Below are 17,862 nucleotides of genomic sequence, written 5' to 3'. Positions count from 1 at the left end.
AATCCCTGACGATTTGCTTGTACTTTTTTCAACGCATGTAAGCTACTTTGCTGTTTGAATTTAGCCGGTCAGACATTTTACATCCTCCTCCAGTGACCCGGACCTTGTTTAAGCGATTGATGTGGGCAGGAAGTCTTTTTAGTAAAATCTATCTTCTGATTGTAGCAGTAATTAAGTAAACTGCTACAAATCCCAGCTGTGGACTAACATATGAGTCCGTCTTGTGAATCTTACCCAAATAAATATTGTTTTATTTACTTTGGGAATATGAAGCTAAAGGCAAATGAGAACATGCATATTCAAAATAATGTAAAATATTTTTTTGAAATGGAGAAATGTGTACAACATAAGAATATTGTAGTTTTAAAAATGGCATACTATCACAAAAAATGTGTAACTGAGTAGATGTCTTGAAACAGCAACAGATTAAAAATAAAGAGCTCATAAGTTGAGGAGTTTGCAGAGAGCAGTTTTGGTTATACAGTTGTTGGAAGGAAGGATCTTTGATAATGCTCCTTTGTCCACATATGATACAGAAATTTGTCACTGACTTCTTGTCAGGACGCAGAATAGTGACATTTGTCGAGTATCGATGGCGTTCAGGATGTGGCCGTTGGGATTCAGGTCACATTTGAAAAGATTGGATACGTATCGGATATCCAAACTGCGTGTGTCGCATTTGAAAAAAAAAGTCCGACCTGTGTTGTTCAGACTGTAGTAAAAAGATCAGATACAGGTAGCATTACGTTAAAAAATTGGAATTGGGTCAAATTACGATTAAGGCTATGTCAGACTAAGGCAGAAGTAGCTTAGTCTGCATCAACTGCATATGCTGGTGGGTCGAGTTTGTTCATTTTTAGTCACTGGTTGCTCATCATCGTTCCACAGACTGCAATTCGGCCGACCTTTTACATGGATAACATAAACCTAAAGCTTCAGTCTGTTATCAGTTTTCATTTATCTATTTCCAATGTCAATAAATAGCAAACATGTTCTTTTAAACTCGTTCACTCTTCTATTATTGTTAAGGTGATCGACCATGTGCAGAAGAAATTCGCTGAATTGGGAAGTCCTAATAAAATGAAGGTGTACAGTTTTGGTGAAGGGGCCAAAGCCTGGGTGTCTGACTTTAACCATCCACACTACATGGCTGGTCGCAGAGCAATGAAGACAGGTAAATAAAAACTGTGATTAAAAAACGCATATTTATACCAAATAGTGTTAATAAGGTTTTTTGCATCAAGGACAAAAGAAAACATTAAAAAATAGCATGCAGTATGTTTGTGTATTAAAATATACACAGAAATAAAAAATATATGCGTCTACATCTCAGAATGTAGATACATTTAAGTCATTTTAGATGTCAAAAACTGATTGAATGTCTTCCCTCATTTATTTGATCCTGTGTTTTTTTTTTTCCTTATTGGTTTAAATTAAGTTTTTGGCGTTGAGCCGGACCTGACCCATGAGGGCGGCAGCATTCCCATCACTCTGACCTTCCAGGAGGCGACAGGCCGGAACGTCATGCTGCTTCCTATCGGATCCTCCGATGATGGAGCTCACTCACAAAATGAAAAAATCAATAGGTTCGAGATTTTATCATTTATCTAAATACATAAGGAAACATGGAAAAGATCAAATAAAATTAACAGCTACGGTTTTTTCTTCTTTCAAATAAAATCTTGTTCTTTATCAAATTTCTCCAGATCAAACTACATTCAAGGAATCAAGATGCTGGCTGCCTACTTCCATGAAGTTTCACAACTGGGTTGAACTCATAAAGTCTTTTCTTAAATAACATCTACACTGACTCTCAGAACCTAAACCCTTTTGGTGCGGTTTTTACTTTTCAATCAAAAGCGTTTTTGTAGACGTCTGACAGTAAACTGGCTTTCACATTAATCAGTTTTGGACACTGGTGATATTTCCTTCTTATGGTGTTTTCATGTTTAGTTAATGCTACAAATTTGCTGTTGACAATAAGGATATTCTACTTTATGATGATTTTCTTTTGCAAATTGCTGCAGAAATATGATACATAAACATATGATAAATGAGAAGATATTGCTTTAATTTACTAACATCTAAACAAGCATACATTTTAATGACTTTACTGAATAATTGCTCTACACCAGTCATAATCTGTAATAACTTCTTTTTAATTGAACAGGCATACACCTGCCATTTGCATGCTGTTGTACATTTTGCGTTTATTTTAAATTTTTATCTTTTTATGTCAGTAGCAAACGGGAAGCGTCTATCACGTGAAAAGAGTCTCACATCAGCATAAATGCCTGACATCAGCTGAACTGGACCCAACGGAAACCACAGGATCAAGAACCCCCACGCGATAAGAATACAGAACGCACGTAAACGGCGCCGCCATATTGCGAGTGGCTTTTTTTTGTAATTTGTACACAAATTTGCGTAATAAGCCTCTTTTGTTTTGTATATTAAGCTATGTGTCTTTTGTTTGACTACTAAATTAAAAATATACAAAACTTCAATCGGCTTGAGGTGTGTATAAGAGTTATTGTACGTTTATTTCTGGTTTAAAAATGACAAAGAATATTTGATTTTATTCACATAAAAAAAATCTGACTCTTCATAACCAATGGAAAAGCCTTCGTCATTTCTTTGTCAACTTTCTTTTTGTTTAGAAATATAATATTTTGTGTTACTTACTTTCTGTTTTTATACTTTTATTTTGTGTGAATCTGCATACTCTGACTTACTTGTCAATTTGCATGGCATGTCTGAATATCACCCCTAAGGGACAATAAAGGTTATTTCTGTTCTATTCTATTGTATTCTATTTTATTTAGGCAACAGATTGCATATTGTTGATACTGCAAATATAGGCCTACATTTACAAACATACAAACGCATATTAATTTGGCCACTGAAATAAGTTTAGGCAATATTTCAAGTTTTCTTAGTTATTTCTTATTCCTATTAATACATTTAATTAGGTTTAATTCTGTCTATTTTCAGTGGTTCAACTACAACAATAAAACTAAATTCGTTTTAAAACGTTTTGTAATTGTTGCAGGTATTGTTAGTTTTTGCCTCAGTGGTAAGTAACACTGATCATAAAATCAACATGTATTAGATAATTAATAAAAGGGCCTGTTTATCCAGGGAAAAAACAGTTTGCAACCATGCTGTTGCTGCTTTTGAAGGCGAAGATGCCACTCACAATATGGCGGACTCGCTTACGCGTAGGTTCAACGGAACAGCGAAACCAGTGTTGCAGCTACTCTTCTATGTAGAAACCGGAACATTTACAAAAGAACAGCGTTTGGCTTGCACAGGTAATATTGACAAGCTCTTTTAAAGCTGATACGGTGTCAGAAATGACATCTTCTCAGTCAAAGCTAAAATCTTAGCTAGTTAGGAAATATAAGAGCTCTCAGCCTGCTAACCCCTGTTCTGTTAGCCTTCTAACAGGCTCCGTCATTCTGGAAAATATCTAAGTTTGTATCAGTTTCATATTGATTTCCTTAAACACCTGAGTTCAAGTTATGTGTTTTACTAAAGACTCTTTAGCCCAAATACATGTTACGATATTTATGTAGGTACTTATATCTCTGTAGCAACTTATGAGCTCGTTGTTCTGAGTTGTTTTCAGTGTTGGAGGAGAACAGCTTTAAATATGTGCTGCTTTGTAATATTGTTTATACATTTTGAACTTTAGCACCTTTAGTCAGGTTGCAACCACAAATTTATTTTATTGAGATTTTATGTGACGGACCAATACACAGTATTATGTACTTATAAGTTGGAAGAAAAAGCATTTTTCTCTAGATTTATGTCTGAGCTTTGACTGGGCCATTCTAACATGTTAATGTGCTTTGGTTGAACCACTCAGTTATAGCTCTGATTGTACGTTTAGGATTGTTTTGAACCTCTGCCCCAGTCTGCAGGCTTTTGATAGATATTCTTCCAGATAGCTCTGTGTTTTAGCTCCAGCTTCAGTGTCGATGCTTAAGAACAGCATCCCCACAGCATGATGCTCCCACCACCATGTTTCACTGTGGGGATAGCTTGTTCTGATTTATTTATTGGTACAGGGTACCTTCTTCCTCATGATCGGTCCCTACGTCTTGTAGAATAGTTAAACTCGACTTCTCATGGCTTTATTTTAACAATTACTTTATTTTTGTCACTGCAAAAAACAAATTAAAAGTATTTTTGGTTTGTAGTTTTTAGTACAGATATCTTAGTACACTTGAAATAAGACAAAACTACCTTACAAGAAACATTTCAGCAAGATATAGTTCCTTAATATTGATGAAAAATGACTGATTCCAATCTGACAAATTTCAGATTATTTCATTTATAACACAGGAAAAATGTCTTGTTGTAAGTGAAATAATCTCAAAAAAGAAGAGAATAATTACTACTTTGTGTTGGTGTATCACTTCTAAAATACACTGATGTTCTGGGTTATAAATGGAATATAATGGAAGTATCTCTTTCTGCATAATACTGTAGACCTTCACTTTACGTTGCACATGATAAGCAGGAAGTTAAATGTCTCTGATGCAACTTTCTCACATGAGTCTTTTTCTTTTTTTATATTTACTTTCTCATTTGACTCGTGGAGTTTGTGCAAAGTCAGCAGGTTTATTGGTGGGCGTGTCTTTGTGCTCCCGTATATCTGCCCCGGGTCAGAGTTAAACTCGCCACTCTGCCTGGTTTAACCCTCAGCTCCTGTCTGTCGTTGGGAAAAATGGCTCACCTCCCAGCACTTTTCAAGTATGTGGACGAAAACCAGGACCTCTACGTGAAGGTATGATTTATCATCCAGTATTTAAATGTAAAAGGTAATTAAAGTTAAGGTAATTTTATTTGTATAGCACATTTTCAGCAACAAGGCAATACAAAGTGCTTTACAGGATTTAAAAGGAAATACAAACAAAATAACAAACCAAAGAAAAGAGCAAAAGAAGAAAAAGCTAATAATAAATAAACTAGATAGTCCTATTCAGGGTTGGTAGATAAGTATAAGTAAGTATCCTCTGGTCTAATCCCTGTTCTGGATTGCTAAATCAGTGTAAGTAAGTAAGTATGTAGCACTTATTGTCACTGCACTGTAAATGCAAAATGGCATTTAATAGAAAATGGTGAGTTGACTTAATTCAGTTTTCATGAAATTGCTATCAACTCTCACTTTTAGTAAGTTACTTATAATTTGAGGGTGAAACTCATTCTATTTGAGCTGGATTAATTTAGAAAAAGTACATTTTTGATAATTCTGCTTGTGTTGGAAAGTACTTTGACTCAATGCTGCCTCCCTCCAAGTACAAATGCTTCATTTGAGTTTTTTTTTATTTTCCGGAGCCAGTAATTTATCTAATTTGATTCATGATAAAGAAATAATCTTGACGTTTACATGAACAGGAGCGCATCCATGTAGCAGAACTTCAGAACAAGACTCCATGTGTCATTTTATCTTAAGCTAGGCTACAGTCAACTAATTTAATGTTTTTTGGTTTTTTTGAGCCATTAACACAATTAGTTGCATTTTTTCTACATATAAAAGTCCCAACCTAGAACCTTTGTATTGTGTTTCTGGTATTCCTGTAAACAAGCAACACCTGCAAACAACAGAGATGGTTGAGAATGAATTAATCTTTAATTTACATTTCATTAAACAAAATATTTTTTGTGTAGATTATGTATTTCAAATATATGATGTAATTAGTAATTTTGTGAAGTTGTAATGTGCTGTGCTGCGGTGTTGAAGGGGTAAAACACCGCAGCACATATGGAGGCGTCGGTCGTAGATGCGGCCGTCACAGGTTCAAATCCCGACCTGATGACCTTTGCCTCTTCATTACCCAATTTCCTGTCTGCTTGCTTTCAAATAAAGGCCAATAAAACGTTAATAAAAAAAGAAGTGAGTGAGTAAGGACAAGGACGCAAACAGGAAAATTGGTTTGTAGAATTTTTTTTGTGTTGGTTGTCATACTTGATTTAGTACTGCTTACTTAAAATAAATGAAGTTTACTTACTCACTTTGCATATTTTTTTAAGTGAGGTGATCTAGTTGTATTTTACAGGTATGTGCCAATCTCTATTATTGTAAAACCAGTTGTTAAATTTAATTGAAGCCTAACTCTCCAGTGGCTGGTTTTCTTCTCAGTCTAGAGAATGATTGAAAAGCCTTTGAGTAGCCGTGAGTTTCTTCTTTCTCCCAGCGCCTTGGAGAATGGGTCGCTGTTCAGAGTGTGTCCGCTTGGCCCGAAAAGCGCGGGGAAATCAAGAAGATGATGGAGATGGCAGCCAAAGATATCGAGAGGTTGGGCGGGACGGTGGAACTGGTGGACATCGGGAAACAAAAGGTGATAATTTCATCTTCTTTATGTTTCTGAGACCACAAATTAAGTTCAAGCTGATTTGAATAATTATGTTACTAATTATATTTTACACCTTTTTATTGGTTATGATCAATACATGACTATAAAAGACTAAAGTAACATCCAGTATGATACCAGAAAAACACGGGAGGCGAGGAACCCGTTATAACTGCTTGTAGTTCTAGTTTATCTTGAATATTCAATGTTTTTTTTCCCGCAGCTTCCCTCTGGTGAGGAGATCCCTCTCCCTCCCATCATCCTGGGCCATTTGGGTTCGGACCCGGCCAAGAAGACGGTGTGTATTTACGGCCACCTGGACGTCCAGCCTGCTCAGATCGAGGACGGCTGGGACACCGAGCCGTTCACTCTGGTGGAGAAAGACGGTACGTTCAGAGCAGCTTTGAAACGTAATATGCAAAATCAAAGGGCTGAAAACGAAACAGCTTTACTAGAAGTCAAAGAGTCTGGAATCGTTTCTAAAAGTGTAAGACTAAACCCAGAAGGAGGAATTTTGAGGTTTCTGTTTTCTTTGTGTTGCCTTTGGCTGCATTTTGAAGACATGCAGTATCTTATCTGCCTGACATAAAATATCCGAATGTCCTAATGATGCGATCAGACTTCAAATTACGCTGTCATACTGCCATTGAAGCGTTACATTTAAAAAAAAGTTGACTGTTTTTCACTGCTTAATGTAAAAAATGCTCCAATCCATTGTGTCTGTAAAGATCAAGGTTGCTGTTTTTATTATAATTTCTCAAACCTAGCTTTGCATTTTGATGACGTTGTGCTTTTATCAACGTGTAGTCTATCATAGATGGCTGCACATATTCAAAGTCCATTTCAGTTCACTTTATTTTCTGAGCAGAGCTGCATTTTCTTATCTGAGGACGTCAGAGGTCAGGTTGTACTGTTTTTAAGAATTAAGAGCTGACTATTTTTAATGCTACAGCTCGGTGACAAAAGCTGCTTTTCTGTTGCTTTTTTGTCTTAGTTTATCAAACAAATTCACTGTAAATATCAGACCAAGACGGCCTGCGTAAATACAACAGTCATTTGGACAATCTCATGTCTTCAGATAGCTCAAATTTGAGTGAAACTTAACCAAAAAAGACAATCCGTCGTAATTAAGAGAGAGGGAGTTACACAGCGCCAGGTTGGTTTGAGCGGCTTATTTACAACAATAAATTAAATCACTTGAAAACTGCTGTTTGTGTTTGTTCAGGTTATTTTCCCGTGATAGTAACATTTGTTTAACGATCTAAAGGATTTAAATGTGATAAAAACGTGAGAAGTCAAACATTTTCTCACACCGGGATCTGTTGCTTCGATTTGCGTTAGCTAGAGCATGAATAAATCTTTGTTTTCTATAATCAAACGACGGTAAAACGTCTCCACTGGTACCAGCTAATGCTGAAGCTTTCATTCTGCTCTTTGGTAAAAAAATCAGCTGACCGAAAGTAACACATTCACTTCCTTCTGACTCCTACATGGTCAGGAATGTTCAGTTTAGCCTTTAGCTTCCTGTCTTGCCACATATTCTGTTTTAAAATACTAAATATGACATTTAAACCAGAATAAAGGATCTGGTGGCGACATAATGCTTCCATTAAGAACTGGAAATTATATTAATTCTATATGTTTTGCAATGTTTTGTGAAGTTAGTCGATGTTATAATCGAATTACAGGAGGCAATGAAGAAGGAAAAAAGATGCGAATAAAGCCTGAGGTGTGTGTTTGTAGGTAAACTCTATGGAAGAGGATCCACTGATGACAAGGGCCCGGTTCTGGCCTGGTTTAACTGCATCGAGGCCTACCAAAAGATAAAGCAGGTACAGTTTTTACTATAATATAAAAATCATTGTTGGTCTGTGCTTCTTTTTTTTTAACAAAATTTGAAGTTTTCTACCTTTCCTGAATGTGCTGACTCATCTTCACGATTTCCAATGTATTTTAATGGGATTTCCTGTGTCAGACCAATAAAAAGTAGTGCATAAATACCAAGTGGAAGGAAAATAAACTCTATTACGTTCTTTGATATTCATGATTCTGCAACTTCACAGTTGTGCTCTGCTTTGTTGGACGTTTGTGGTTGTAATATTACAATATTGGTGCGTTGAAACTATTGCAAAACCGTTTTGGTTTCTCTTTCACCTTTTCTTCTCTGTGAAAAGAGAAATAAACGTTCTCAATGTGACATTGGGAGTTGGGTGTGTGTAAATATCAGCTTAAGTTTTACTGACTGTTTGAATGCCAAGGTGAACAGGTCTGGTAGCTTCTGTTGGGACGAAAACATGAGCTGGTTGATTAAACCAGCCCTGATTAACCCTGAGATTTTTCAGTCGGGTTTTAAATGACTTTATAGCACGTATCATGTGCTGTTGACATACAGTGGTTGATTAAACAACCACTGCATGTTATTGCATAGCATATGAGAGCTAGCATATCTTCATATGTTCAGGTATTTTTGTTTCCGTTCCAGTTTATGTGTCATGCAGAAAGTTATGCAAGCAAATCGTTTTGTTCTCTTCATTTCCTTTAAATTATGTGTTTTCCAAGATTTGTTTTCATTATTTAAATGTTAAATAGTTCAACCTAAATCCAGCTGGTTGCTCTAGACTGCAGGCATTGATTATTGATTTGTGTTTTCTCTACTTGGACATGGTCTAGGAATAGTGTCAGAAAGCAAAAATAAAGGTAGATGTCAAGATTTTAGTGAAACACTCTGAAGTTGTGCAGAAATGCAAACTGATTTTATTTATTTGCTCACTAAAAAAAGCCAAGTCAAGTCAACGTTTTACCCAGAATGATTACAAAAATACTAAAGCATTTTTATTTTTTTATATATTTGTTGGTTTCAACAGTATTCTACTTGTTTACATGCTAGTAGTTCATTAGACACTTTTGTGCTGCCACCTTGTGGACAGCTATAATAATAATAATTTAAAAAAGTATAAATGAAGAATATTTAAGCTGTCCTTCTGTATTATAACTTACAGATAATATAAGAATAAAAATATAGATAATGTCAAGTAACAGTTAAGGACTCATTTAATTGTTACATTTGTGAAATATTGATTTTATACTGGAGGGAAATCATAATATCTATCCATTAAATTGAACATCATGAATAATTGATGTTTTTACCCAAAATTTGAACTGTTGCTACATTTTTCTTTAAAATACTTCAGCAGCAGTCAATGTTTCTAAGGAATTTTTAAAAATTTTATTAAAATGTCAGACTAACCAACTTTGTAACCTCATAAATATATTTTACAAAAAAAGCTTAATTGTATGGGTTGCAGTTAGAATGTTTTTTATTTTCTCAGGCTTATAGGGACTTTTTTGTACCAAGGGGTGCTGCAAAATCATCTTGTTAGTCTTCTTTAACTCAAATTAAAATGAAAAAGTAGCAGAAAATCCAGACTTTTACTTTATTGAGATTCGTATTCGGTGGGTTTGAATGAGACCCAAACATTGAGCCCTGTGGCACCCCACATAGAAGAATCTGAAATCGATTAGATGTTCTTCTTGGTTCTTTTTCTTTCCTCCTGGATGAGTAGTTGGTGTGCTTTTGGAGTTATTTGGTAGATCAGCCGCTCCTGCGAAGGTTCAGCAACTTTTTAAAAACAATATAAAATTTAAACAAACACTGTAAACTAACTTTCTCGCAAATCTCTTAGAATTTACACTTCTAAGTCAGTATAAATTATGTCCTACAACAGTTTTTTTATTCAGGTTTAAAAATGAACTACAGCATGTGAGTACCAAGTCTTGGTTTAATCATTATGTGAAGGCTCGATGTGCTGCAGTCGTGTCGCCTGCATTTCAGGACATTTTTACTGAGAACTCTGAAGTCGTCAACAGGCATAAAAACAGAAAACTGATCCACATTAGCACAGGAATAATCCACTTCTAAATTTTATCTGAGTACATTTGGAAAAAGTTCTCATAATGAAGTGTCTTCATCACCTTTAACTTTCCCGATTTCAGCTGTTTACAGCCCACTGAAAGTGTTTTTAGATAAAGATTAACCCTGAGATTTTTCAGTCGGGTTTTAAATGACTTTATAGCACGTATCATGTGCTATTGAGTTTTTTTTATTGTATCCTCCTGGACACAGAATCAAGGGACCTTGTGATTCTGGTACTTTGAGATTTAAAGGGGATCTATTATGCAAAATTCACATTTTGCATGTTGATGTACTTCTATTTGGTTCTCAACCTGTCATAAAGATTAAATTTTTTGTTGTGCTGTTAAATTTATAGATGGTATTGTGTGTCAAGGCTCTTTGAATCACTATAATTAATTTCAGAGAGCTGGGTTGATTAGTTTGTCTGGTGAGCTCAATTAAAGGAAATCTACTTAAGAAGGATGTTCCACATTATTAAGCAGGCCACAGGTTTCAAGCAATATAGGAAAGAAAAAGGATCTCTGCTGATGAAAGTCATCAGATAGCGTAGTGCCGTATGACAACGGATGAAAACATTAGATATTTAACGAAAACTGAAGCATTATCATCGTACTGTGAAGAGATTTGTGGCTGATTCAGAACTATGGGTTTGTACAGATAAAGGCAGAATGAGGAAAGTTTCTGTTAGACAAATTCATCGGATTAAGAGAGCAGCTGTTAAAATGCCCTTACAAATCAGCAAACTGTTATTTGAAGCTGCTGGTGCCTCTGGAACCTCAAGGTGGAGGATCCTCCAGAGGTTTGCAGTGCATGAACTATTTCGGCCTCCACTGACCAGAGCTCACAAGCAGAAACGGTGGCAGTGGCTCACAGACTTGTTCACTGATGACTGCTGTGCAACCCTGGATGGTCCAGATGGACGCAGTAGTGGATTGGTGGTGGATGGCCACCACGTCCCAACACGGCTGTGACGTCAGCAAGGAGGTGGTGGAGTCATGCTTTGGGCCGAAATCATGGGGAGAGAATCATTGGTCGGACCCTTCAGAGTCCCTGAAGGTGTGAAAATGACCTTAGCAAAGTATACGGACTTTCTGACTGATCACTTTCTTTCATTGTTCAAAAAGAAGAGCAGTACCTTCAGTAGCAAAATCATCTTCATGCATGACAATGCACCATCTCATGCTGCAAGGAATACCACTGTGTCATTGGCTGCTATGGGCATGAAAGGGGAGAAACTCATGGTGTGGTCACCATCCTCCTCTGACCTCTGACCTCAACCCTACTGAGAACCTTTGGAGTTTCCTCAAGCAAAAGATCTGAATCCAGTTCATATCAAAACAGCAGCTCTGGGAAGGTATTCTGACATCCTGCAAAGAAATTCAAGCAGAAACTTTCCACAAACTCAGAAGTTCAATGGATCAAGAATTGTGCAGGTGATATCAAAGAAGGGGTTTTATGTTAACATGTAACTCGGTCTGTTAGGATGTTTTTGATTGAAATAGCTTTTGATTTTAGTACATGTGACCACTTAATGCTGCACATTCAAAGAATGACCGTTTGCAGTTCTTTATAATCCATAAAATGTTTAGAAAATCTGCTGTGCATAATAATTTGGAAAAGTGCATTTTGAGTTTTTTATTTTTGAAAAAAATACTGTTCTCATGGGGAGCTTTGTTCAGTAAACTTTGATTTATACTGTAATAGTTCATGACTTGAACATTATACTGACCATCATTTACATTGACCATTTAAGAAAATCTGAGAAAATATCACTTGCATAATAATTTTGAACAAGGTGTAAAAACAACCTAAGCGCTGACAAAGAAAACACTTAGCTGTTTATTGGTGTCTGGAAAATGAGCTGTTTCAAAAACTTAATGAATGTAACATCATAAATCAGGCTCTGCCCGTCACCTAGCAACCCCAGCGAAGCCCAGCCTGTTACCTAGCCACCTAAGCTGAATTCCAGCATATTTGGTCAGCTGGTTTTACCAGCTGCATAACGGCTGCTGGAAAAGACGGCTGCTGTTGTTGACTTACCTTCCAGAAACCACTTGCTGCATCCTTGTTGGTTGTACAGGAGGCTCCACTTCTGCTTTTCAAAGATGTATGGTTGCATAATTGCGCATCTGTTTGCAGCCATTTTCACGTGAATGTAAACGTTGAGTTTTTGGGGCGTGGCCAGCAGCAGCTTATTCGGATTTAAAGTGACAAGACGCCCTAAAATGGTTAAATCTGAAAGAAGCTCAAATAGGCAAAACTAACATGTCATTATCTAAGAATAATTTTGTGTGAAAAAAAAATTTAATGAACATGTTTTGTTTAGGCCATAGATCCATCCTAACCTGTTAAAGGAAGTACCACATGTCTTTATATGTCTTTCCTTCAGGATCTTCCCATCAACATCAAGTTCTGCTTCGAGGGGATGGAGGAATCTGGGTCTGAGGGTCTGGACGATCTGGTGTTTTCCCGAAAAGATTCGTTTTTCAAAGGCGTGGATTATGTCTGCATCTCTGACAACTACTGGCTGGGAAAGACCAAACCGTGCATCACCTACGGCCTCAGAGGAATCTGCTATTTCTTTGTAGAGGTAAATTCACCTCAGTAGTAAGAAAATGCGAAAATGCAGCTTGAATCCTGCAATCCGAAAGAAATGGGCAGGAGAGTTGGACTGGGAAACCTCTACTGAAGACTGAACGTAATGCAAGCAAAGCCTTGCAGAAGGATTTTATGAAATTTGTAAAAGATATGAAAAAGTTTAAACAAACAGAAGTAGTTGAAGGATATTTCTACATTTTAAAGTTTCTAGCTCAATGTACATAGAAGTACTTACCTGTGAAAGAGCGCAATGTTTTTAGCAGAATTTTTCAGAAATTACTGGATGTTCTATTCATTTCAATAAGGCCCAAGATTATCACAAAATGCTGAATATTTCATAAGCGGTAGAAGAAGTTAATACCGAAAGACGTGGCTGTAATGTCCTGAATGAGCAGAATTTGGTAAAACCTGAATAGTTGAAATAGAACAAAGTATGCAGATGTAGTTAAGTGGAAAAAAGGTGCATTGAGCATTCACGCTAACAAACAGCTTTTTATCTGAGCTGACATTTTTACATATTTTCTACATTTCCATCTGAATCTCAGGTGGAGTGCGGCGAGAAAGACCTTCACTCCGGCGTCTTTGGCGGCTCGGTTCACGAGGCCATGACTGATCTCATTTCACTCATGGGTAAATAGAGATTATTGTTGAATTATACATTTTTACAGTTCTCGTATGTTAACATTGTTCTCTTTACCTTCACAGGGTCTCTGGTTGACAAGAGGGGAAAGATTTTGATTCCTGGGATGTACGACAGTGTGGCTCCTCTCACAGACGAGGAGAAAAAACTGTACGAGAAGATCGATTTTGACTTGTGTGAGTACTGCAAAGACGTGGGAGTTGGAAAGCTGCTGCATGACAGCAAGGTGAGTAAACAATCTGATATTTACTTCACTCCCTGCCTCATTCAGAACCACTAACACTTTGCTTCTTTCTCGTTACAGGAGCAAATCCTGATGCATCGCTGGAGGTATCCGTCTCTTTCTCTGCACGGTATCGAGGGAGCTTTCTCTGAAGCTGGAGCCAAGACTGTCATCCCCCGCAAGGTCATCGGCAAATTCTCCATCCGCCTCGTCCCTGACATGGACCCCAAAGTCGTGGAGAAGCAGGTAAATGGTAAAATATGCGTTTGACAGCAGAGTGATTCATTTTAGTGCAGCGTTTTATAAATGTGGGGTCAGTAAAACCTCAGAGAGAAGTCAGCCATGTTTAATGAGACCATAAATATGATAATGCAATGTTTTAAATAATAAACAGTCATATGAATCTAAAATAGTTAAGAAGAGATGAGAAAATAAAATGTTAAGTTTTGTTTGGTAGTTTGTTTCATTTTTATTGTTCTTTTGTTTCCTCCTACCATCCCTTCCTTCTCACCAACTTATCTCTTCTTCTTCTTTCCTTGTTCCGTTCTTCCTTCTTTTCTGTTTTCCTTTTTCACCATTTTCTGCCCTTTATTGCTTTTTCACTCATCCCTACCTGTCCTCTTTCTTTCATCTTCTCTAGTTTGCTTGTTTACTTTCTAACTTTTCTTTTTTTTACTCCTTCTCCACCTTTGACTGTTTCTTTTTTGCATACTTTTTTTCTTACCCTCTTTCCCTATTTTTACAATTCTTACTTTTTTTTCTTGCATTATTTTTTCCATTTCTGTTTTCCTTTTCTCTAATTTCCTTCTCATCTGTCTTCTTTTTTTCCTTCTCCGATCTTCATTTATTCTTTCTTTTCCATCACCCTGTTTGCTTTTCTTCCTCCCATTTTCATTTCCTGTCTTCCTGCTCTGTCTTTTCTTTGTTTCTTTCCACCTTCCTTCCTTTCCTGTCTTCATTATGCACATAAGCTGTGAAATATGCAGTAAAATTCAGTTTGTTTAACAATTAAACAATATTTAATAATTCATTTGCTTATATTTTAATAAAATAGTGGAATCTTGCATCAAATGGGACATTTAAACAATAAAACCAGTTTCAATAAAACCAGTGTCTGCTGAAGTTTCATTTTGGTTTTAAAACACGATGTTTGTTTTTTACTCAGAGTTTCTGTTTATTATTATTATTTAGGTGGTTGATTACGTGCAGAAAAGGTTTGCTGATCTGGGAAGTCCCAACAAACTGAAAGTAACGATGGGCCACGGGGCCAAAGCCTGGGTGTCTGACTTCAACCACCCTCACTACATGGCTGGTCGAAAGGCCATGAAGACAGGTCGGTCCAGATCTTTACATACACTCGTCTTCCTAAACAAATAAATATTCTACTCATTTGTTCATATGGACGGTTATTTTCCTCCATCTCCCTGATGCGGTCCAGTTTTCGGGGTGGAACCGGACCTGACCCGTGAGGGCGGCAGCATTCCCGTCACTCTGACCTTCCAGGAGGCGACGGGCCGGAACGTCATGCTGCTTCCTATTGGATCCTCTGATGACGGAGCTCACTCACAAAACGAAAAGCTCAACAGGTTTGTCACAAACACAACGAATGTAATTTCAATGAAATTAAGAAGTTAAAAGGTAAAGTAAATAGAAGAATTCAAGGTTTCCCCCCAAAACACCTGCTAAGCCTGGTGGTTTGGGCGCTCGGCAGTCACTCATCCAGCCGGCCGCCATGTTTTCGAGTTAAAAAAATGTTTAAAGTTGACAGGAAATTTGAAAATATCACTTGATAATTATGTGTTATTGAAAGATTAGAAGATTAATACCTAAACACCAACTATAAAGTCTTAAAAAATTCAAACCTGAATAAGCAATGCTAAGCCTGATGGCCCGCCAGGCTTATAATACACTGAGGGAAATGCTGGAATTGTTTTATCATCTTGCATAATTTTCAATCTTGTTCCTTTTTATTTGTTTTTCAGATCAAATTACATCCAAGGAGTCAAGATGCTGGGAGCATACTTCCATGAAGTTTCACAGCTGGAATGAACTGATCACGTCTTAAATGTCTTTGCTCTAAGAGACACAATCCTCTTAGTAAAGTTTTTACTTTTCAAATTAAAGTACCGTCAGTAGATTAAGACAATACACTCTTTTTCATTCTTACTCTGTGCTCTCCTCTTTAATTAAAGGATGAATCTTTCTGATCAAACTTGTTTGATTTTTTTACATTTTTTGTTGATTTTTTAAAGTTTCATGACAATGTTGTAATTTCCATGTGAGATTATAAAATAAATGAAGATTATTTCAGTTGCTTTGGAGTTTAATTTGCCATTTTACATGTGGCGCTGGATTGTTTTCTGCCTAAAACTGTTGTAACGTTTTTGCAGTATATAAATTTATAGAATAGTGGATATTTATAGTATTGATTTTTACAAAATAAATTTTACTTGTTGCGAGACTAAAATTAGACTATAAGACTATAAAATTATTGGCAAGAAATAACAGTTATTTATTGTTAACTGTTATTTCAGTTAACAATAAACTGAAATATTGGATTTGGATATTTTTATTTTAATTTTGACTCTTCTATGTCTTGAATATTTTCTTATGCATCCAATTTTTTGAGCTGTTCAAGTCTTACACACATTTTCCAAGACAGTCGATCACCAATTATTTTTCCCCTCCATATTTATGTCTGTTAAATCTTTTTTTTCAACATTTTTATAAAAACCTTTAAGATTCAAGACAATACAAGTCACACTTCAGAACAAAAACAATGCAATTTAACACGATAACTCAGCAGAAAAGATAAATAAAGAAAGATGTAGGAAAAAAACACAGAAGTCACAAATCCTTTTCTAAATTATTGATATATTGGTATAATGATTAGCCTCTTTTATGATGTTGCAGTGATTCAGCACTTCTTTAAATAAAATTATTTCACTTGTGAGTAAAAAAAAAAGTAGCCAGAAGGATTCAATTAACATTGTTTTAATACTTTAGAATACAAGCTTTTATTACATCTGAGCTTAGTGGAATACATATCTTATACAAGATCAAGTTTTTAAAATCCTTCCAGAAAACATTGCAATGTTCGAAATGTCAATATCTGAGTCACAAAACAAACAGGAACTGGTAATAGCTTAATTACACTGCCTGGCCAAAAAAAAAGTCTCCACCAAAAAATGGTCACACTCTCTAATATTTTGTTGGACCGCCTTTAGCTTTGATTACAGCCCGCATTCGCTGTGGCATTGTTTCAATAAGCTTCTGCAGTGTCACAAGATTTATTTCCATCCAGTGTTGCATTAATCTTTCACCAAGATCTTGTATTGATGATGGGAGAGTCTGACCACTGCGCAAAGCCTTCTCCAGCACATCCCAAAGATTCTCAATGGGGTTAAGGTCTGGACTCTGTGGTGGCCAATCCATGTGTGAAAAAGATGTCTCATGCTCCCTGAACCACTCTTTCACAATGTGAGCCCCATGAATCCTGGCATTGTCATCTTGGAATATTCCATTTAGGAAGACAAAATCCATTGATGGAATAACCTGGTCATTTAGTATATTCAGGTAGTCAGCTGACCTCATTCTTTGGGCACACAATGTTGCTGAACCTAGACCTGACCAACTGCAGCAACCCCAGATCATAGCACTGCCCCCACAGGCTTGTACAGTAGGCACTAGGCATGATGGGTGCATCACTTCACCTGCCCCTCTTCTTACCCTGATGCGCCCATCACTCTGGAACAGGGTAAATCTGGACTCATCAGACCACATGACCCTCTTCCATTCCTCCAGAGTCCAATCTTTATGCTCCCTAGCAAACTGAAGCCTTTTTTTCTGGTTAGCTTTACTGATTAGAGGTTTTCTTACGGCTACACAGCTGTTCAATCCCAACCCCTTGAGTTCCCTTCACGTTGTGTGTGTGGAAATGCTTTTGCGTTCACAATTAAACATACTCCTGAGTTCTGCTGTTGTTTTCCTTCGATTTGATTTGACCAAACGTTTAAGTAATTGCCGATCACGATCATTCAGGATTTGTTTCCGACCACATTTCTTCCTGGAAGACGATGGTTCCCCACCATCCTTCCAGTTTTTAATGATGCGTTGGACAGTTCTT

General features: G+C 36.7%; 2 protein-coding genes across 2 annotated transcripts; both read left to right on the top strand.

The window, feature by feature from the left end:
* Nucleotides 1–47: 47 nt before the first annotated feature.
* Nucleotides 48–2,805, top strand: LOC114156492 (cytosolic non-specific dipeptidase-like). The gene is made up of 3 exons (XM_028036961.1): nt 48–1,174; nt 1,439–1,586; nt 1,707–2,805. Exons 1-3 carry the CDS (start codon nt 1,081–1,083, stop codon nt 1,771–1,773), a joined length of 309 nt encoding a protein of 102 aa, XP_027892762.1. The 5' UTR covers nt 48–1,080; the 3' UTR covers nt 1,774–2,805.
* A 374-nt stretch (nt 2,806–3,179) lies between these two features.
* LOC114156569 (cytosolic non-specific dipeptidase-like) lies at nt 3,180–15,948 on the top strand. The gene is made up of 12 exons (XM_028037073.1): nt 3,180–3,314; nt 4,714–4,795; nt 6,207–6,350; nt 6,586–6,748; nt 8,106–8,194; nt 12,665–12,865; nt 13,419–13,503; nt 13,579–13,739; nt 13,818–13,982; nt 14,928–15,069; nt 15,175–15,322; nt 15,719–15,948. Exons 2-12 carry the CDS (start codon nt 4,736–4,738, stop codon nt 15,783–15,785), a joined length of 1,425 nt encoding a protein of 474 aa, XP_027892874.1. The 5' UTR covers nt 3,180–3,314; nt 4,714–4,735; the 3' UTR covers nt 15,786–15,948.
* The last annotated feature ends 1,914 nt before the right edge of the window (nt 15,949–17,862 follow it).

This window comes from Xiphophorus couchianus, chromosome 13 (assembly GCF_001444195.1).
Source record: "Xiphophorus couchianus chromosome 13, X_couchianus-1.0, whole genome shotgun sequence".
In the NCBI taxonomy this organism is placed as follows: domain Eukaryota; kingdom Metazoa; phylum Chordata; class Actinopteri; order Cyprinodontiformes; family Poeciliidae; genus Xiphophorus; species Xiphophorus couchianus.
This window is presented reverse-complemented; position numbering and strand designations above follow the sequence as displayed.